General features: G+C 39.7%; 1 protein-coding gene across 1 annotated transcript in view; it reads left to right on the top strand.

Annotated features, from left to right (window-relative positions):
- The window catches only part of DNAH5 (dynein, axonemal, heavy chain 5), a 382826-nt gene that overhangs the window by 221197 nt on the left and 138801 nt on the right, over positions 1-22828 (top strand). Inside the window, exons 51-55 of the mRNA XM_006895016.1 lie at positions 804-1002; positions 7479-7651; positions 9784-9914; positions 19457-19610; positions 21121-21388. Coding sequence (XP_006895078.1) covers positions 804-1002; positions 7479-7651; positions 9784-9914; positions 19457-19610; positions 21121-21388 — 925 coding nt within the window. The remainder of the gene's footprint in view (positions 1-803; positions 1003-7478; positions 7652-9783; positions 9915-19456; positions 19611-21120; positions 21389-22828) is intronic.

The raw sequence follows: 22828 nt of genomic DNA, 5'->3' as shown, positions 1-22828 counted from the left end.
TATTCTCTTAGCTACTTCCTGCTGAAAAGGGACACTGTGGGTTTCAGGGTGAAGCTCTTCTCTCACTACTCTAAAGGGCCCCCTTGGCATCATCAACTATATCTTATATTAATCCCTGACCATGATAATGTAGATATCTTTCCAAGCAGACTTATTTGCCACACACTTAAGATCTTTCTGGGGGGATAGTCACTGCTAAATCAAAGAGTAGCTATGAATTAGGTACTTCTCTGGTGGTTGAAAGCTACCCGTGGCTCCATGGGAGAAAGATGGACACTCTTTTCCTATGTCATTTGCAGCCTTGGAATCCCACTGGACGGCCAACCATGATTCTGTTCTGACCATGAGCGTGTACACTTTCCATAGTATTTTCATTGTTTGGCTGACAGAATCATCTTGAAACAGTTCTAGAGATATTTAAATGCCATTTAGAACGTGCAAATGAATAGACCCCCAAGCAAATGAGTTGGTGTGGAGTTGACTGATTTGTGGAGAGTTCGTGCATGCCAGCGTAGAAGTGTTCTCCCTTGGGATTTTCAACTGCTGAATCTTTCAAAGTAGATGTCCAGATCTTTCTTCCATGGTGCCTGTAGGTAGACTGGGACTGCCAACCTTAAGGCTAACACCAGAGCGGCTTTTGTCGTCTACTTTATATACTTGAATGAGGCCAATTCAAAATGAGATGGTGCCTAGTAAATCTATTTATAAGTCAAATATCGAATTAGAAAGGGTGACACTCTATACAAATGCCCACCCATGATGTGATGTGAATTAATAACACTTTTACACTCTGCTTTTGACAGGAGCTCCTAAAACTGTGGAAGCATGAATGTAAACGTGTTATAGCTGATCGGTTCACGGCTTCTGAGGATGTGACCTGGTTTGATAAAGCCTTAGTCAATTTAGTGGAGGACGAGTTTGGCGAAGAAGAAAGGCTTTCTGTGGACTACGGCATTGACGCTTATTTTGTGGATTTCTTGCGAGATGCGCCTGAAGCTACAGGTAAACAATTAAAGACAAATTTGAAAATAGCTTTACTCAAGGAGCGTATCTGAAGGTGGCGAGTCCTAGTGAAACCAGCTTTGTGCACATTAGGTTCTGAACATGTATTTATAGAACAAGTAGGTAAATGTCTGTTTACTTGAAAATGATTATTATTTTTATGCATTTTAGCCTTGAATTTTAAGGTGGGCTATAAGATAAAAGACCACAGATTTTCATTATGTTTAACACATAGAGATTAGTGTTCAACCGCATATTAGCTGAACATATCCCTGAAATTGCTTGAACCCTTTCCTAATTGATGAATATGGAAACAGTCAAAAGAGCTGAAAGAGATAAAAAGAAGCCTAGCCTTTCATATATCTGATAGAATAGAACAGGAGGCCTCCAGTTTTAAGGTGAAATTGCCATATTTCTAGTATCTTTATGGCAGGATTCCGGGTGTCATGCTGGTCCCCTTCCAGCTACCCGGAATCTGGGGGGTAGGCTCCTTCGGTGAGCACACTGGATAAGAAGTGGCTGCCAGATCCTTGAAGAAATATCCTTAGGTATACAAACCTACACATTTTCAATGAAAAGGACAAAGACTATACAATGGCAAAGTGTTGAAAGTGAATTCTGAAAGACCAGGGAAGAACTTCTCCCTTGATTTCTCACTGTGAAGAATAAACCCTCCTGGTAGCACTGAGCATGGCACATTGAGCTGCGAGCCATAAGGCTGGCAGTTTGACTCCACAGCTGCTCTTTGGGGGAAAGACTGGCAGTCCCCTCCCTAGAGATTTACAGCCTTGGAAACCAGTGGGAGGGTCGCTATGAGCTGGAATCAACTCCAAGGCAGAAGGGTTGGGTTTGGTACTTTCAGCATGGGGTCACTGTGAATCAGAATTAGAATGAGCCCTGGTGCCACAGTGGATGATGCTTCACTGCGATCTGAAAGATCAGCAGTTCAAAACCCCTGGGGTGCTCCAGGGGAGAAGGATATGGCAGTATGTTCCTGTAACAGCGAGTAAGGTTTAGGAGACCCTGTTGGGTTCTCATGCTCTGTCTGGAAGTCAGAACTGGCTGGACCACTGTGAGTCTGGTCTTATCCCGTTTACTTTACAGAAGCTTGAATAATAGTGACTCAGTGATAATTACTATTTTCATTTGGGTGAGCTAAATATTGAAAAGAAAATGTAAACATTTGAAAATAAGTAACTGAATCACGGAGTTGTTGTTGTTGTTGTTGTTATGTGCCGTCGAGTCGTTTGTGACTCATAGCGACCCTATGCACAACAGCCCTAAACCCTGCTCTATCCTGCGCCGACCACACTGCCTCCGACATGCCCATCCCGATTACCCCCGTAACCGAATCAATCCATCTCATAGAGGGTCTTCCCCTCCTGTGCTGTCCCTCCACCCTCCGAAGCATGATGTCCCTCTCCAAGGACCCGTCCCTCTTGGCAACATGTCCAAAGTATGTCAGATGAAGCCCCAGAATCCTTGCCTCCAAGGAGTAGCTTGGTTTAATCCTCTCCGAGATGAATCTGTTTGTTTTCCTGGCAGTCCATGGTACATTCAGTACCTTTCTCCAGCACCACAGCTCAAAGGCATCAACTCTCCTTCTGTCCTCCCTAGTCATTGTTCAACTCTCTGGTGCATAACAAGTGATTGCAAAGACCGTGGATGGCCTGTATCAGGTGCACCTTAGTCTCCAGAGAGACACCGTTGCTCTTGAGTACTTTAGAGAGATCCCTAACAGCAGACTTTCCCATCGCGATACACTTTTTTATTTCCTCACTGCTGGTGCCAAGAGTGTTGACTGTGGAGCCGAGCAAACTGAAGCTGTGAACAATCTCAATCTCTTCGCCATCCATCCTGATGCTGCCAATTGGTCCAGTGGTAAGAATCTTTGTCTTCTTCACATTGAGCCTCAGTCCATAGTAAAGGATGCAGTCCTTGACCCTTCGCAGCAAGTACATGAGGTCCTCCTCAGTTTCAGCAAGCAGGGTTGTGTCATCTGCATGATGCAGATTGTTAATAGATCTTCCACCAATCCTGACACCCAACTTCTCCTCATAAAGCCCAGCATCCTGGATAATCTGCTCTGCATACATGTTGAAAAGGTATGGAAACAGGATGCATCCCTGGCGTGCGCCCTTCCCAATTTTGAACCATGCAGTGTTACCCTGCTCTGTTCTGACTACTGCCTCTTGGTCCAAGTATAGGTTTCGCATTAGCACAATCAAATGTTCTGGGATTCCCATTCTTCTCAGAGTCAGCCACAGTTTGTTATGATCCACACAGTGGATCATAACATCCTTTGCATAATCAATGAAACACGGATATACATTCTTCTGGTATTCTCTGCTTTCAGCCAAGATCCATCTAACATCAGCAACAATATCCCTAGTACCACGACCCCTTCTAAACCCAGCCTGGACTTCTGGCAATCCTCTGCTGATGTGCTGTTCTAGTCGTTTTTGGATAATCTTCGGTAGAATCTTGCTTGCACGTGAAATCAATGACACTGTTCTGTAGTTTCCACACTCAGTTGGGTCACCCTTCTTTGGAATGGGAACAAATATAGATCTCTTCCAGTCAGTTGGCCAAGTGGTTGTTCTCACTGAGTAGAACTTGAAATAAAACAGTGATGTGAAAGCAAGCTTTTGGGGTTATGATTACATGAAAAATTGACATCAGTAACTTTTCATATAAAGAGAGGTGCGCTGTAGTTGTTCTTCTATTATTTTCCTCCTCAGAAATAAGTAGACTCTTTCTGAGCAGTAAGTAGTGGATATAAGCAGACTCTTATTTTTACTACTGTGTTTGTCTTCTTTTTTTAAATTCAGAAGCAAAAAATAACCTCCAATGATTTCAAAACCTTTGCTTAATAACCTCTTCTAAATCTGGTGACCTGGTGGTAAGGACCTCTGCTGCCAACATGAAGGCATCTGGTTCGAATCCATGGGCTGCTCCTTGGGAGAAGAATGGGAAGTCTCGTCCTGTGTGATTTATTACCTCTGAAAACCCACTGGAGGGTCAGCTACGGGTTGGTTCTGACTCGATGGTATATAACAACACCAACAAATATAAAGATACATTTTTAATTTTATCTACATTTTTTGAAAGCATATTTGAAAACATGCAGTGTCCTTTAAATGGGCAGAGATTGCCAGACCTCATGTTGGTTGATTGTCTGTGACATGCATGGTGTGCAGTATTCCTGAATGACAATCAGATGGGAAGGCGTGTGTGTTGGCTGTAGAGGTGGAGTGATCTTTCTGTAAAAAAAGGCTGAAACATTTCACTTTAAATCAGGTCACAAACACACGCATGCATAAATGTACACACACAAATCCTGGAAAGCTAAGAGCATTTTCAAGGCAATTAAAACCTATTCATTTTATTTCTGCTAAATCAGAAAGGTAAATAACAATTAGATGATGGATTTCAGAGAGCAGAACAATACTGCTGCTTCTTGTCTTTTATTAGTTTGGAGGCAAACGCAGAACCTTCAGTGACTTTAAAACTTTTTGTTCCTCAAAGCTTGTTGAGCATTTGTGAAAAGAGTTTGAATTTAATCAGTGACAGCATCACAGATACTTTATCCTTGATGGTTCTCAAAAACTTACTCAATCTCATGGGCATCGAGTCAGAACCCGCCTCTGGCTGACCCGCCGGTGGAATTTCAGAGACTGTAAACTGTACCCAGAGTAACAGCTGGTGGATCCCAACTCCAGAAAGGAGAGACCTTTGGGTGATCAGCGCACCACTTAAAGATGACAAGAAATCCATTTCTTTCCTTTGCCATAAAATGGTTAATATGCTGTGTTTCAGTTGTAGAAAAGCCACTACTGTTCTATGCATTGGAAAGTTCTCCTTGATACATTCAACTGAAGTTGCTTTTTTTCTCTGTTACGAATATTAGGGAGTTCTGATATGGTAAAACAGGCAGTTTGCATCCACCGGGAGCTCTTACAGAAAAGATGGGCAGTCTCCTTTTTTGAATCTTACAGCCTCTGGAAAGGGTCAACTATGAGTTGGTTCTGACTTGATGGCGCATAACAACACCGCTTAGTCGCCTGTGACTCATAGTGACCCTATGTACAATAGCTCTGAAATCTATCCTATCCTGAGCCAGTCTCACTGTCTCTGACACACCTACCCCTGTTACCCCAGTTACGGTGTCAATCCATCTTATCTGGGGTCTTCCTCTCCTGTGCTGTCCCTCCCTCCACTTTTCCAAGCATGTTGTCCTTCTCCAAGGACAACATATTCAAAGTATAGGAGATGGAGCTTCAAAATCCTTACCTCCAAGGAACAGCATGGTTTCACTGTCTCTGGGACAGACCTGTTTGTTCTCTTGGCAGTGCATGGTGTTCAGTATTCTTCTCCAGCACCACAACTCAAAGGCATCAATTCTTCTTCTGTCCTCCTTGGTCATTGTCCAGCTCTCTGATTCATAGCAAGTCATTGCGAAGACCATGGTTTGGATCAGGCACACCTTAGTCTTACACTGTTGGCTTCAGCACTCTGGAGAGATCCCTGAAAGCAGATTTTCTCAATGCAATTCATCTTTTGATTTTTTGACTGCTAGTGCCATGAATGTTGATTGTGGAACTGAGCAAGGTGAAATTATTAACAATCTCAGTCTCTTCTCTTTCACAATCCTACTAATTGGCCCAGTCGTGAGAATCTTTGTTTTCCTGATCTTGAGCTTCAATCCATACTGAAGACTGGAGGTCTTGATCTTCTCCAGCAAATGCCTCAGGTCCTCCTCACTTTCAGTAACAATCTTGTATCATCTGCATGATGCAGGTTGTTGATAAGGCTTCCTCCAATCCTGATGCCACAATTCCCCCTCATAAATTCCAGCCTCTCAAATGATCTGTTCCATGTATAGATTGAAAAGATATAGAATCAGGATGCGTCTTTGACACACACCTTTTCTGATCCTGAACCATGCAGTGTTTCTTTGCTTTGTTGTGATGACTGCCTCCTGGTCCAAGTACAGGTTTCACATAAGCACAATCAAATGTTCCAGGATTTCCATTCTTCTCAAGTGAGCCACAATTTGTAGTGATCCACACAGTCAAATGCCTTTGCAAAGTCAACGAAGCACAAATCACTGGATTCTTTTTTTTATTAATTTAGTTTGTTTATTTTTCATTTCAATGAACATCTATAGAGATTTTGGAATTCCATTCACTCATTGTTGCACCGTTCTCCCCGCACAAACCCCTCCCCCCCCCCCCCCATTTGCTCCTCTCCTTGAAAAGCAAAAGAAAAACTCCCTCATTGGTACACAATCCCCCCCATACCTCCCCAAACCCCACCCCTACCCCCAAATATAATCCACTCTGCAAGCCTCATTGCATACTCCTATGATAAAAACAATGCCCTAAAATATAATACTTTTAGACTATTCTCTCCCCCATAGACTTCATATGCTATTTCATGAAATTTTTCTTTGTCAGCCAATACTTTTTGGTACAGTGACTCTATGTACTATTTCCATCTTCTTGTGATGCTTCTTGGGTCATTCAGCATTCTTCCCATAATATCCTTAAGTATTGCAATTTGAGGCTTGGATTTGTTCTTTAGTTCTTTCAGCTTAGGAAATGCTGAGTTAGTACCCTTTCATGTTCTGAGTCTAGTTCTTTGCATATTTCATTATAATACTTTGTTTTGTCTTTTTGAGCTGTTCTTTGGAATCTTCTATTTATCTCCTTAATTTCTCAGCTAATAATAAATTTATTTTGCTCAGTTTAGCCGTTTTATGGATTTTTTGCTGGAGGGGAGAGAGGATGTTATGTTTTGCAGTAATAATTGGGAGGATTAAGTAGTTCTGTCTTTCTATTAAAACAAACCACTACACTAATTTTAGTTTGTATTTTCCTAGTGAAATATTTCAATATGCTTATTTAGGAAATTTTTTTCTGTATCCTGTCAACCTCCTCTTCCAATGTCCTAAAAATCCATTTCTAGTCCCACCAATAACTTGGAACTGTTGAGCCATAACAGTTTCCTGAGCAAACTAAGGGACCTTTTTCTTTTCAGTCTTTCTGAAATGTCATGAAATTATTGAACTCTCTTGTTGATTTTGACATTAAAGCCCTACTTTTGGCCTTTCAGTATGACCATTAACCAAAAAAAAAAAAAAAACAACAAAAAAAACCAAAAGAACTTCATAAATGACAGTGTTCCATTGTGGGCCCAGATTCAATTCAATAACTGTATCATCATTTGAAATTGGTCCTTTCTAGATAAGGAAAGAAAATTAGACCGTGTATGAACACAAAGATCTTAACACTGTTGCTATTGTTTTTTTTCCTTCTTCTTTCCCTTAAAAATGTGCACAACTGCAGCTGGATGCAAATCGGTTTTATCCTGCACAAAATTGTAGTTTTATAATGGTCTTAATTTAGGTGGAAGGAGGGAGTACCGGCCAGCTATTCGAAGACATTTAATAGTTTCTTCTTCCCTAACCCCAGGTGAAACATCTGAGGAGGCTGAAGCTGAAATGCCCAAAATTTATGAGCCAGTTGAGTCTTTTAATGACCTGAAGGAGCGTTTGAATATGTTCTTGCAGCTGTATAATGAGAGTGTCCGCGGCGCTGGCATGGACATGGTGTTCTTTGCAGATGCCATGGTCCACTTAGTCAAGGTACAGTGGTCACACTAAGGAGTATCCTGTGGAAGGGACAGGCACTTGACTTTGCACCAGAATGTCCCCCTTTTAAAAAATTTTTACTCCCTTGCAAAATATTCAGTTTAATGATAAACCCAGCAATCTGAAAGCAGCACACCACACTATAGGCATGTGTATTACACACACACACACACACACACACACACACACACCCTTACCTAACTTTTTTCAGTGTTGTTTTCAGCTGAGTGTTTGCACAACATAGACCATACATGGTTGACATGGGAGTTCAAAGCCCAGGGGAAAAGATGCATATTTCTGCATAGTACTAAAGATAATTCTAAAATTAATGCCTGAATGTTGACTTTGTGCCAGCTTTAAAAATTCTATGTCTTTGTTTCCTAGTTCTACTACAGTAGAAATATCTCAAGCAGGTAGCTGTAAGGAAGGGAAATTCATTTTTCTTATAGTTTAGAAGGCTGAAGTCCAAGTTGAGGGCACTAACTCCAGGTGCAGGCTCTTTTTCTTTGTCCACTCTGGGGAGAAAATGTTGGTCTTAGTGTCTGTAAGGGATCTCTGGTGGCTTAGTGGTCAGGAATTGTGCTGCCCACTGAGAGGAACTTGGTTTGAATCCACCAGCTGCTCTGAGGGAGAAAGATGGGCAAGCTCCTGCTCTGCATTTTACCCCCTCTGAAAACCACTGTAGGGTCAGCCATGGGTCAGCTCTGACATGACAGCACTTCTGTTTCTGGAGCCCCAGCATTGCTCTTTCAGCCGTGATGTCCACCTGGCGTCTGTCTTTCCCTGTTTATGCTTGCTTGCGTTTGTGCCTCATCTATGCTTTCAGCTTCAAAAGTGCTACATTTAAGACACACTTCACACTGATACAACCTCATTAATGTGACAAAAACGTTGTTCATTTCCAGATGAGATTAATCAATAGACAGAAGGTTAAGATTCCAATACAAATTTTCAAGGGACGCAAATCTGTCTCTAACATTATTAGATATATCCACCAGCAAAGTATGGTTTTGTCATATGCGTCATTATAGCTACAGTTTTTGGGTTTTTTTTAAGGAAAATTGATCCTCAAAGGTTAACCTGATAATTCATATCATCTAATTTATCTAAAGTGATAGATAATGCCACTTAAGGACCCTTGTTGGCATGATTGCATTGTTTATGGCAATTGCTTTTCCTAACCACATCCTTCTAGTTAGAAAGAAGACAATTAGAGGCTGCTCTCCATTACTCAGATTGAACCACCAGGTGTGAGTTTATAATTACAAATCGTCACCTCTAGTAATTACTCTATCTTAGGATCGGAGAAGGTCTTAGTGGTTAGCTACTCAAGCTTCTCTCTGAAAATGAGTGTTGCTTAATTGCTTCTTTTACCCAGCAAGAGGACGAAGCAGTAATTCTTCGAGGCTAGGGCGAATCGTGGAGAGGGACAAGGATAGAGGCTGTTCCCGGGTCGAGATTCTCAGCATGAGAACTTCTGCCTTTGAAACTCTGTATTCTTAGAATCCGAAACATCTGTTCTGAGGGTGACTGCAAATGGGCTTCCAAAGCTAAATATAAATAACACCCTGACATTAGTCCCTGATTTATTGTACCACAAATAGACAGATGGTTCTGACCGCAGTTAGGAGGGAAAGACAAAGCAGATAAGAGGAAAATAACACCAAACACAATTGGATGTTAAATCTGCCAGGTGGGTTTGGAGGCCTTGACGGTGTTAGTAAACACCAGTGAAATAAAATAAACATGACGATCTATCATGAGAGCACCTTGGTGTGGCCATCTAACTGAGTGGACATGACCTCTCTCAAGTCATGTCTTGGTAAATATCTCAGGTATCTGCCAAATGATAGGAACTTTTATTCTGTCTTTCTTCAGTGAAAACTCCATTATTTCAGATATTTCCCCCCTTCAAGATTCAGATGCAGAGCAAGCAATAATTTCAGGTGTTTGCTGACTTCTCTTCTACAAGGCTTTCCAAAGTCACACCCCTCTTCCCCAAGCTTCATTCTGATCCTGAGATACCTATGTTTTCCAAAAATGATTGTTTTTATATTGAGTAAATAGAAAAAAAGTGTAATACTTACATGCTGAACAATACCTGCTTTTCGTATCCTGTGTTACAGATCTCCCGCATTATTAGAACTCCTCGAGGCAATGCCCTTCTAGTTGGGGTGGGTGGATCAGGAAAGCAGAGCCTGACAAGGTTGGCTTCGTTCATTGCTGGTTACTCTTCCTTCCAGATCACGCTGACAAGGTACGTATCCAAGCTTTGACTTCAATTACTCTAAAGTGGAATTTGATTGTATTTGCTTGGAAGCCACCTGGAATTAAGAATGCATTTTTGTTAAGACAATGGCTCATGCAGTTTTCTGTCTTACATGTTGAATTATCATCTTTCCTTTGCAACTTCTGTGCCAAATCATGAAATTGTCACAATAATAATTTGCTTTTGACATGTAAGTATGGAACAGTAAGAAGCCTATGAGCTACGTTCTATTCAAAACTTAGAGAGAACGTCATTTAACTAATTTTAAATACTTCCATTTCCTACATGTGTCAGTTCTTTTTACCTTTAGTATGTCATTGTTATGATACAAGTCTATGAGTTTGTACTGAGTTTAAAGCTGATTTTTCAGTTATTGTTCGTGTCTGACACATAGTACAAGCACAATGTTTACTGAAATGAGTTTCTTCTATAGTGTAACTCAAATATATATTAATTAAAATAATGTTGTTAGGTGCTGCCAAATCAACCCCCAACAACAGAAGAATGAAACCCTGCCTGATTTTGTGCCATTCTAACAATTTTCAGTACTGTGCTCAGTAAGCCCAATGTTGCAGTCACTGTATGAATTCCTCTTATTGAAGGCCTTTCCTTCACTGACCCTCTGTTTCTCCAAACCAGATGTCCTTTCTAAGGAATTGGACCTCCTGACAGCATGCCCAAAGTGAGTGAGATGAGTTTTCATCCTCTTTGCCTCTAAGGAACACTCTGCCTACACTTCTTCAAAGATAGATTTGTTTCTTAGAGGTCCGTGCATGGTATATTCAATATTCTTTGCCATCATCATGATTCAAAACCATCAAACTTTCTTATTCATTAAGTTGTTGTTGTTGATATGTGCTGTTGAGTCACTTGCAACTCATAGTGACCCTATTTACAACAACTCTAAAGGCTGCCATGTCCTGAGCCAGTCTCACCGACTCTGACACCCCTACCCCTATTGTCCTGGTCACTGTATCAATCCATCTCACCTGGGGTCTTCCTCTCCTGTGCTGTCCCGCCACCCTTCCAAGCATGATGTCCTTCTCCTAGGACTAGAGTCTCCTGGACACCTGCTCAAGTAGTTTCAAGGAGAAACTTGGTTTCACCCTCTTTGAGACAGACCTATTTTTTTTTTCTTGGCAGTCTATATATATTCAAGACTCTTCTCCAGCATCACAACTCGAAGGCATAGATTCTTCTTCTGTAATCCTTAGCTATTGTTCAGCTTTCTGATGCATAGGAAGTAATTACAAATTCATTTTATAATATAATATTATCTTTCATGTACATATAAGGTGATTGAAAAAATTGTAGAGCGGATTATATTTGGGGCTAGGGGGTGGGGTTTGGGGAGGTGCGGGGGGGGGATTGTGTACCAATGAGGGAGTTTTTATTTTGCTTTTCAAGGAGAGAAGCAAATGGGGGGAGAGGGGGAGGGGTTTGTGCGGGGAGAAGGGTGCAACAGTGAATGAATGGAATTCCAAAATCTCTGTAGACGTTCATTGAAATAAAAAATAAACAACCTAAATTTAAAAAAAAACAAAAACAAAAACAAACATGACAGAGATCCTGATGATGGTCCAGGAGAGTGTAAAGTTCCAAACTTTTGATTTCCTAATTCCAGTTCTTTGAACATTTTGTTAAAATACTTTGTCTTTTCAACCTACTCTTTGAAATTTTCTGTTTATGTGTCTTATTTCAACATTTCTCTTCTTTGTTTTGGTCTCTCCTTTAGTGTCTGAAACAGTAAAGTATAGGCCAAAGATTTTTTTAAAAAAAAAAATAGTATTGATATAGCAACTAATTTTAAAAAGCATTTTAATACATTTTAAAACATTGACTGGAGTGCCTTTCTGTTTTTATGTGATAAATGTTGTTGTTTGGATGTGTACCAAAACCCAAGCCATTGCTGACTTTCCAGCAGGTTTTCAAAGGCAGTCAATCACACGAAGGGGGACTGTCCATCTTTCTCCTGAGGAGAGCTGGTAGGTTTGAACCGCATGCCTTTGCATTGGCAGTGCGATTCCTTACCACTAAGCCACCAGAGCTCCCTATGTGTTATGTATAGATGCTATGAATAAATATAAATATTTTGTGGATTTCTTTAGTACAATTTGAAGGCACTCTGATGGCCTAGTTGTAAGGGATTGTGCTGCCAACCCCAAAGCATGTGGTTCAAATCGACCAAATACTCTGAGAGAGAAATATAAGTTGTCACCTTCCATGTGATTTACAGCCTCTAAAAACCTTCTTTGGGGTCTGGTGGCCTAGGAGTATGACTAGTAAGAAACTGCAATCCGATCCCAAAGGTACATGGTTTGAATCCACCAGCTGCTCCATGGGAGAAGGATGGACACTCTACTCCTGTGCCATTTGTTGTTGTTGTTGTTAGGTGCTGCTGTGTTGTGTACAACTCATGGTGACCCTATGAGCAAAAGATCTGAACCCTGCCCTTCCCTATGCCATCTTCACACTTCCTGACACACTAGAGCCCATTATGGCAGTCATCATGTTTATCCACCTGACTGAGGGTCTTCTTCTACTTCACCTACCTTCCACCCTTCCCAGCATAATATCCCTCTCCAAGGAAAGGCTCTCCTAGCAACATGACACTCTGGCTGCACCATCTCTAAGACATAGCTGTTTGTTCTCTTGGCCATTCATGGCATATCCAGTGCTTTTCTCCAACATCACACCTCAAAGGCATCAATTCTTCTTCTGTCATCTTTATTCATTGTCCAGCTCTCAGATGCATAGCAAGTGACCAGAAAGATCATGGCCTGAATCAGATGCACCTTACTCCTTAAACTGACATCATTGCTCCTCAATAATTTGGAGAGGTCCCTAATTGCATATTTGCCCTGTGCAATGTGTCTCCTCATTTCCTGACTGCTAGTACTAAGATGCTCTTGATAGTTTCAATCTCTTTTGCAATTTATCGCCTCTGAAAACCTGATGGAGGGTCTGGTACAAGGAAGGTCAAGGATAGATGAACAGATTCATCAGAAAGGAAAAAATCGAGCAGGTCATAAAACGACTTCCCCATCAGAAAAGTCCTAGACCAGACGGCTTCACAGCTGAATTCTACCAAACATTCAGAGAAGATCTATTACCAGTTCCACTTAAAGTATTTTTAAAAATAGACCAAGAAGAAACACTCCTAGAGTCATTCAATGAAGCAAGCATAACTCTAATACCAAAACCAGACAAAGATATTATAAACAAAGAAAACTACAGACCAATATATCTAATGAATATAGATGGAAAAATCCTTAGCAAAATCCTAACCAGTTGAATTCAAAAGCACATAAAAAAATTCATCATGACCAAGTGATGATGCAGCATAAGAGAAATAATCAATGTAATCCATCACATTAACAAAGCAAGTAACATAGCATTTGACCCAGCAAGTCCACTACTGGGAATATAGCCTGAAGAAACCAGAACTGCCACCCAAGAAGATATATGAACACCATGTTTATTGCTGCTTTGTTCACAATAGCAAAGAGTTGGAAGCAATCCAAATGCCCATCAACAAACGAATGGATAGAAAAGCTGTGGTATATTCACACAATGGAATATTATGCAGCACTGAGAAACAAAGGACTAATGAAATATTATATAAAATGGGTGACCATGGAGGACATTATGCTGAGTGAAATATCTCAGTCACAAAAAGACAAATAGTGCATAATATCATTGCTATAAAACAGGACTGACATCAGGGTTGGGGGAAAACTAAGACAAGAGGGGATAAATAATGTACACGGCATTGAAACAGATGAGGGAGAGAACTTTATAAAAAGAATATATGATTAGGTATTATTAGCATAGTAAAGTTGTCTTCGGGTTGGAACTGTATAACAATGAAAGAACTTTTTTTCCAAAGTAAAAAGTGAATTTGGAGAAGGGGGCAGGGAGGAAAATGTGCAACAATGAATGAATGGAAAGTCAAGTTCTTTATAAACTTTCATTAAAATACCAATTAAAAAAAGAAAGTAAAAAAAAAATCCCCAAAGCAAATAGCAAGAACCATATGATCTTAGCCTTTGAAGCACAAAAGGTATTTGACAAAATCCAACACCCTTTCCTGCTATAGATACTCAGCAAAATTGGAATAGAAGGGAATTTACTTAACATAGTGAAAAGTATGTATTGAAAACAAAAGCTAATACAATTTTCAGTAGAGAATGACTAAAAGCATTTTCCTGGTTAACAGGGACCAGTATAAGGATGCCCACTCTCACCACATCAATTCAGCATTGTATTGGAAGTGCTTGCTAAGGCAATATTACATGAGAAAGAAATAAAAGGCATCCAGATCAGCAAAGAGATGGTTAAGCTATCACTATATGCAGATGACATTATAGGGTACATAAAAAAACCCAAGCACCCAACAAAGAAACTATTAGAGCTATAGACCAGTTTAGTAGAGTGGCTAGATATAAGATAAATATCCAAAAATCAGTGGGATTCCTCTACAGTAACAAAGAGAACTCAGCGAAGGAAACCAAGAAAGCAGTAAATACCATTTACAATAGCCAATCACAAATTGAGAAACCTGGGAACCTAGCTAGAGACACAAAAGACCTGCAAAAGCACAACTACAGAACATTTCTGTGTGACACAAAAAGAGACCTAAATAAGTGGGGAAAAGTATCCACTTATAAGTTCATGGATAAGAAGACTCAATATTGTGAAAATGACAATCCGACCAAAAGCAAGCTACATATGCAATGCAATCACAATATAGATACTAAATTAATTTTTCAATGAGATTGACAGGGGAATTTTTAAGTTTATTTGGAGAGGGAAGAGTCTCCAAATAAGCAAAGTGCTTCTGAAACTAAAAAATGAAATAGGAGGCATATCACCCCCTGACCACAAACCTACTGAACAGCAATAGTAACCAAAACAGCATGGTACTGGTACAATGGCAGGCACATAGACCAATGGAACAGAATTGAGAACCCAGAAATGGACTCCGGTATCTATGGTTAACTGATATTAGACAAGGAAATAAAATCAACCAAATGGAGAAATGTCAACCTCTTCAACAAATGGTGCTGGAAAATTGGACTGCTTCCTGAAGCAAGATGAAACAGGATCCACATCTCACACCATACACTTAAATCAACTCAAGGTGGATCAGAGACCTGGGAGTAAAGCCCCAAACCATAAAGTTCATCAGAGACAAACTGGTATCAAGCTTAGATTGACTAGTCTATCTTGTAAAGAGACTGCCAAATACAGCCAGAATTGCTCATTCTGAGAGGACAAAATTGATGAATGGGACCTTCAAAAGATGAAACCTCTGTGCACATTAAAAACCTTTTCTAACAGGGTCAAAAAGACCCTACCAGTTGTGAAATAACAATTGGCAATACCATTTTAGAAAAGGGTCTCATAAGAAAAGTTTGCAGAATCCTACAGGGTGTCCACAAGAAAAAGGTTGATCACACAATTAAAAAATGGGCAAAAGACATGGAAAGAATTTTCACAGCAGAAGATATTTGGATAGCCAACAGACATGTGGGAAAAAAATGCTCAAAATTACTGGCAAGAAGAGAGATGCAAATCAAAACCACAATTAGATACCATCTCACTCCAGCAGCAGTAGCAAAATTTAACAGGACGCCAGGTAATAAATGTTGGAGAAGATGTGGTGAGATACAAACTCTTATACATTGTTGGTGGGATTTTAGAATGGTATAACCACTCTGGAAGGCAATTTGACATATCCTTGGAAAGCTGAACAGAGAAATTCCACATGGCCCGGCTATTCCATTGCTTGGAATATAATCTGAAAAAAAAATGAGAATTGAGGCACAAATGGAGACTTGCACACTAATATTCATAGCCTTGTTATTCACCGTTGCAAAAACATGGAAATAGTCCAAATGTCCAACCATAATGGAATGGATTGAGAAATTATGGTATATTCACATGATGGAATACTATGCAACATGAAGGATCCATGATTTTATAAATCATTACCTAATTTGGGAGGGACTGGAGAGCATTATAATAAATGAACTAACTCAGTCCCATAAGGACAAATACTTTATAAGATCATTATTTTAGAACATGAATGAGGATCCAAGGAGGGAGAGAATGGGAGTAGAGGGGTGAGGATGGGCAGGAGGTGGTGGTGGTTATTCATAAGGTCACACAATTTGATGGGTGGAAGAAGGGGCCTTAAAGGAAATGGGAAAGATCCAGTGTGTAAAACAACCTATATGAACTTTGTAAGTAAGCTAGTATAAAATAAAAACAAAACCAAAAACAAACCTTAAACCTGCATTATACAGATGACACAACCTTACTTGCATTAAAGTCAGGGGTTCTCGAAGCACTTGTTGCAGAAGATCAAGGAATGAAGTGTATTTTGCATCTCAATATCAAGAAAACAAAAATTCTTACCACTGGACCAATAAGTAACATTATGATAGATGGAGAAGAGATTGAAACTTTCGACAACTTTATCTTAATTGGATCCACAGTTAACACCCTTGGGACCAGCAGTCAGGAAATAAGAAGATGCATTGCTGCACTGCGAAAGTCTGCAGTTAGGGACCTCTCCAAATTATTAAAAAGTAATGATGTCAGTTTGAGGTTAAAGTGTGTATGATTCAGGCTATGATCCTTCTGCTCACTTGTTTTGCATCTGAGAGCTGTACAATGAAAGCGGATGACAAAAGAAGAACTGGTGTTTCTGAGCTATGCTGTTGGAGAAGAGCACTGAACATTCCATGTATGGCCAAAAGAACAAACAAATATGTCTTGGAAAGTGTGCAGCTGGAGTGCTCTTCGGAGGCAAGAAGGATGAGGATTCACCTCACATACTTTGTGCATGTTGCTAGAACAGGCCATTCCTTGGAGACGGCCATGATACTTTGGAAGGGTGGAGGGTCTGCAAGAGAGAAGACCCTTGCCCAGGCGGATTGACAGGGTGACTACAGCAACAGGCTCTAGTGTATCAGGAAGTATGAAGATGGCACAGAATAGGACAGAGTTCAGATGTGTTGTTCAGAGGGTTGCTATGAGTTGTACTCAACTCAATGGCACCTAACAACAACATCATTATAGCAAGCATATCTATGCTGGGAAGCATATCTATAATGGATGTGATCTATGCTAGCCTTGGAGAAGGACATCCCCCTTGGAAAGGTGGAGGATCAGTGCAAGAGAAGATCCTCAATGAACTGGATTCACACAGTGACTATAATAATGGCATCAAGCATTTTAAAGATGAGGAGGATGCCTCAGAATAGGACAAGGTTCAGAGCCATTGTTCATAGGGTTACTATGAGTCATAGTTGAGTCAGTGGCACCCAAGAGCTACAACAGCAATCTATGATGAGAATTAAACACAGAACCTGTGGGAGTATGTAGGAGTAACTCCCAACCTAGTATAGGAGGTAGGAGGAGAAGGCTTCTTAGAAGAAGAGCTGTTTAATATGAGACCTAACTCTGAGTGGGAACTATCTCAGAGAAGAGAAACTAAGAAACACTCTGGGAATAAAGTTCAACATGTGTGTAATAGCGGAAGACCCTAAATATGGATCTTACCAAGAGTATATTCTTTTGAAACAAGGGTGAAGCTTCATCTCACATATTTTGAGCATGTTGTTAGGATGGGATATTTTTTTGAAGCGAATATCTTGTTTGGAAAGAAGAGAACAACCCTCAATGAGATGTATTAACACAGTGACTGCACCAATGGATTTAGATTTGTAGGAGATGACATAGGATAGGATTCAGATCTGTTGTTCATAAGATCGCTATGAGTTGTACTTGACTCAACAGCACCTAACAACAACAATGTTAGATATTGGACCTATAGGGTACATCATGATGGATGGAAAAAAGCGTGAAGTTGTCAATGGTTTACTTTTTCTTGGACTTACAGTCAACATATGCCATTTTAAAGACTAGTTGTGCCTGATCCAACCATAGTGTTTTCATTGGCTTCATATGTATCTGAAAGTTGGATGATGAATAAGGACTACCAAAGAAGTCATTGAATTGAGCTGTTGGGAAAGAATATTGAATATGCTGCGGACTACCAAAGAACAAACATATTAGTCTTGAAGAAAATGTAACCAGAGTACTTTAGAAGCAAGGATTGTGGGACTTCATTTTACTTACTTTGGGAATATTTTCAGGAGGAACAATTACTTGGAGTGAGACTTCGTGCTGAGAAAGTTAGGTCAGGGGAAGAGAGGAAGATACTCAGCAAGATGGATTAACATAGAGTCTACCACAGTAGGCTTAAGCATAATTGATAGAGAACATGAGGATGATATAGGATAGGACACAGTTGAGCTCTGTTGTTCATAGGGTTGCTGTGAGTCATAGTTTACTCCTTGACACCTAATAAACAACATTGGACATTAACTCTCAAGCTTTGGCTTGGCCCAGAGGGCAAATACGATAGCTGATGTTCTCATTGATGGAAGTAATAGATACCTTCTAGGAAAATGATTGAAAATAATGAAACATTGGGTTTGAAGATCCAGATATGAAAATCCAAAGATTACTAATTTGTTCATGTCCTGGAACAAAGAGATACATAATTCTAGTTACTTTGTAGATAATTCTTCTAGTTGTGAATCATTTAGCCATCCATTTCTGTATAGCTGCCTCTTCCATGGGTTTTCAGAAGCTATAAACCATGATTGTGCAACTCTTTGATCACCAGACCAATTTGTGGATAAGACTAGAGAAAAAGTATCTGGAAAGGGATTAGATCCTGTAATTTTGGTTCCTAATATTTGTATTAAAACCTAACAATTTTCAAAGTTTATTTATTTATTTTACCTGGAGAAACTCATTTGACCTTTAGGATAACTTTGTGATTCACCATTGCAGAAAAGTCCATCTTGCAGATGAGGTTCACAAAGACTATCCCTTACGTGGGATGTGTCTGGTCTAGTTAGGTCTAGTTAGAATTGGCTCTGGGTTTCTTAATTTTTAGTCTGCCATGAATTCTACTGCATTATAATTTCTCAGTAGAGACCTTAGTGTTCTTCTAAGCATGATAAATTAATGACTATGTATGTGATAGGAACACACAAACTGCTCTGCTTTTATTCACCAGCAGTTGGTAAGGATCTAATTTCTTCACATCGTTACCAACATCTGTAATTTATATCCTTTCCACCCTAATAAAAGTGAAATGCTATCTCACTGAGTTTGTATGTTGGGATGCTAACCTGAAACTAGCGTTTCAAGTCTACCAGCTACTCCACTGAAGAAAGATGAAACAATATGCTTCCATAAATATTTATAGCCTTGGAAACCAATGGTTGGTCACAAGGGGTTAGGATGGCTAATGATGTTGAACATTTTTCTTCATCTATTTGATGGCTATTTGAGTACCCTCTTCAGTAAAATATCTGTTTAACTCTTTATGCCTATTTAACATTTGTGTTACTTTTAAATTGAGTAACACGAAGCATTATTATAAGAGTTTTCTGTCCCATAAGAATATTTTAGCTAATCACCCAATGGCAATATTTCTTTAGATCATATAACACATCAAACCTGATAGAAGACCTGAAGGTTTTGTATAGAACAGCTGGTCAGCAGGGCAAAGGAATCACTTTCATTTTCACAGACAATGAGATTAAAGAAGAGTCATTTTTGGAATACATGAATAATGTTTTATCATCTGGTGAGGTAAGAACCCACTGATTTTTGTGAATTTTGACTTTTGAATCCTCTACATATTTAGAACTCTCCATAATGTCTTTTGATTCTTAAAAAAGTGCACTTGGGGATTAGATGATCACTATGAATAATGACTTTTTATATGTGTATTTGCTCCTCAAGTAAGAAGGTAGTGATAAGTTGGTGAGTAAATGGTAGAATTCTTGCTTTCCATGCAAGAGGTCAATTCCAAACAGTACACCTCATTGTAGTCACCATCTGTGTGCTAGTGGAAACTAGGGTGTTGCCGTGCTATTGAGGTGATTTCTACAGAGCTTTCAGATTAAGACAGACTAGCCTGGTGACCTGCTCCTGAAAAATCAGCTCATGAAAACTACATGGTTAACAACAGTCTGATATTGTACTTGGGTATAAAAAGATCAAGGGCCACATGAGGTGTGCCGTATCTCACCTTTATCAGCTTCACAGAATGAAACTAACCCTTTCCACAGCATCAATAACACAAAACCAATTCCCATGATGTCACACATGTCCCCCGTGTTACTGTACCTTTCTCTACTCATCTCAACACCAATCCTACTGCTTTAGTGAGTCCAAATATGATGTGATAGCTCACAGACCACAGAGAACCTTGTTGGCTTTAAGTGTTCCCAAGTTCTCAGTCCTGCCAGTAGTGGATTCCCCCCACCCCAATTGTCCAACAAAATTTTCAGTCCTGCCAGTATTGGCTCCCCTCTGCCTCCACAGTCTCATCTCATGTCATATTTCCAGTTTGGCCATGACTAGTCTTTTCCTAGTGTTGAGGTTTCTTTGCTGATGGTGGCTGGTGGCGATAGGAGGTATCTTTCCTCTTCTCTGATGGGGGATGATTCTGCTTCTCTGTGGCTACAGCTATTTAATTTATTGCTGACACTGACCCTTTTATAGATTATTGAGACTGGCCAATCCCCTTGCAGAATGGTAGATAGCCAATCCCTTTGTGGATAGGCCATCACACCAACATTTGCACAGGCCTGCCCGCCAACACTGTTCAGTCATCCACATTCAGATAATTCTAGAAAAGCCATATTAGAAGACAAACTCCATACTAGGGTTACCAGGAGTGAAGAGCTACCTAGATAATAGATAAACAGCAAACTTTTGTTGATGTTATGTGCCATTGAGTTGGAAACCAACTCTTAGCTAACTCTCTAGTGGGTTTTCAAAAGTTGTAAATTGCACAGGAGGAGATTGCCCGTCTATTATCTGTTAAATAACTGTTGATTAGAATTTCCTGACTTTGTCTTAGCAGTGGAACTCCTTACATAGTAGATCACTAGGTCTCTTAGAAGACTAAAACTTTGTAGTTAATAATAGAATCATTTGTGTATTTGAAAACACAAAATATCTTATCTTGAAAACATTAGATGAATCTAAGAACACAGATGGAGGAAAAGATATTTTCATATGCACTGATTTGTGTAGTCTTATTTATTTTATGAGTACATACTAAATATTAATATCTGCATTTTGTTTGAAGGTCTCCAATCTATTTGCTCGTGATGAAATTGATGAAATTCATAGTGATCTTACATCGGTCATGAAAAGAGAATACCCTCGGCGCCCTCCTACCAATGAGAATCTGTATGAGTACTTCATGAGTCGGGTCCGACACAACCTTCACATTGTACTCTGCTTTTCACCAGTGGGTGAAAAATTTAGAAATCGAGCTTTGAAGTTCCCTGCACTTATTTCAGGATGTACCATAGACTGGTTCAGCAGGTGGCCTAAGGATGCCTTAATTGCCGGTTAGTTGGTGGAAATTTCATATCTTCAGTCTAAAGGTTATGTTTTTGTCTATGTGTGTATGTATCGATTGACTTATTTTGTTCCTTCTTCCTGCCTCCTCTTCCCTTTTCTCTTTGCTTCCTCTCATTCTGGCCTGTTTGTTGTCATTGTATTGGGTCGAACTAAAGGTTATTAATTACATTTATATTTGTAATTTAATTTTTCTACTCACTGTGGGAGCTGACTCTTAGCTGATTCTTCAGCTGGTTTTCTGGGCCTGTAAATCCCATGAGAGGAGATTGCTTGTCTCTTTTTCCGCTGACCTACTTGTGGACTTGAAATTCCAGAGAGATACCACCATTGGATTAACAGCAGCACTCTTCAGATTACATCACAAGAGCTCCTATTTATTTTGTTTTAAGGGGTGGGACGTTACTTGTGAATATTTTAACTCTTTTAAGATTGAATTATTTTCTGCTTCAAATTTTTATTGTTCTTGTTGATATCACATGAATTCATTCATGGAAAGCACTTTAAAGGGAATGAAAACCATTTTTAAAGTTATATGGGTTTGGATACAATTGTTAATGTGTCACTGTGTAGAACATGACTCATAACAACCCCATGAACAACTTATCTGAACTTTCCCTGTCATGGTCCATCTTCATGGTCTCTGCCATGCACAATTGTTGTAGCCGTGCCGGTCCATTTTATTGAGGATTTTTCTTTTTTTGCTAACCCACTACCTTCCTAGAATATCTCTTTCCAAAGAGTAGCCCTTCCTGACAATATGCCCAAAGTATGTGAGACGCTTCTAAGGAGCACATTGGTTTCAAATTCAAGCCTTGAATTGCAATACTGAAGGATTCTGTGGGCAAAGTCTTGAACGAAACAGGAAGTATCAGAAGAAGATGGGAGGAATACATACACAGAGTCACTGTACCAAAAAGAATTGGTTGACACAGAATTATTTTAGGACATAGTATTTAATGAAGAAACAGTAGTGTTAAAGGAAGAAATCAAAGCTTCCCTGAAGTAATTATATAAACAAAATAGGTCCCTGAATATGTGCAGTCACAATTGAGATGTTTCAGAAAATGGATGCAAACCTGGATATGCTCACTGCTCCCCAGTCTTTGCTAGAATATTTAGAAGACAGCTACTTGTCCAACTGACTAGAAGAGAACCATATTTGTTCCCATTCCAAATAAATATCAACCAACAGGTTGTGGAAATGATGAAATAACATTATGAATATCATATGCAAATGAAATCTTGCTGAACATTACTGAAAAATGGCTTCAACAGTGCAACAACAAAGAACTGCCAGAAAATCAAGCTGGATTCATAAGAGACAGTAGAAAAGAACAGCAAGCAACAAATGCTGGCGAGGTTGTGGAGAGACTGGAACCCTTATTCACTGTTGGTGGGAGTGTAAAATGGTTCAACCACTGTGGAAG

The sequence above is a fragment of the Elephantulus edwardii genome, unplaced genomic scaffold (genome assembly GCF_000299155.1).
Source record: "Elephantulus edwardii isolate Elephantulus edwardi_28Jun2011 unplaced genomic scaffold, EleEdw1.0 scaffold00153, whole genome shotgun sequence".
NCBI lineage: Eukaryota > Metazoa > Chordata > Mammalia > Macroscelidea > Macroscelididae > Elephantulus > Elephantulus edwardii.
Note: the sequence above shows the minus strand (reverse complement) of the source record. Positions and strands in the feature narration are given on the sequence as shown.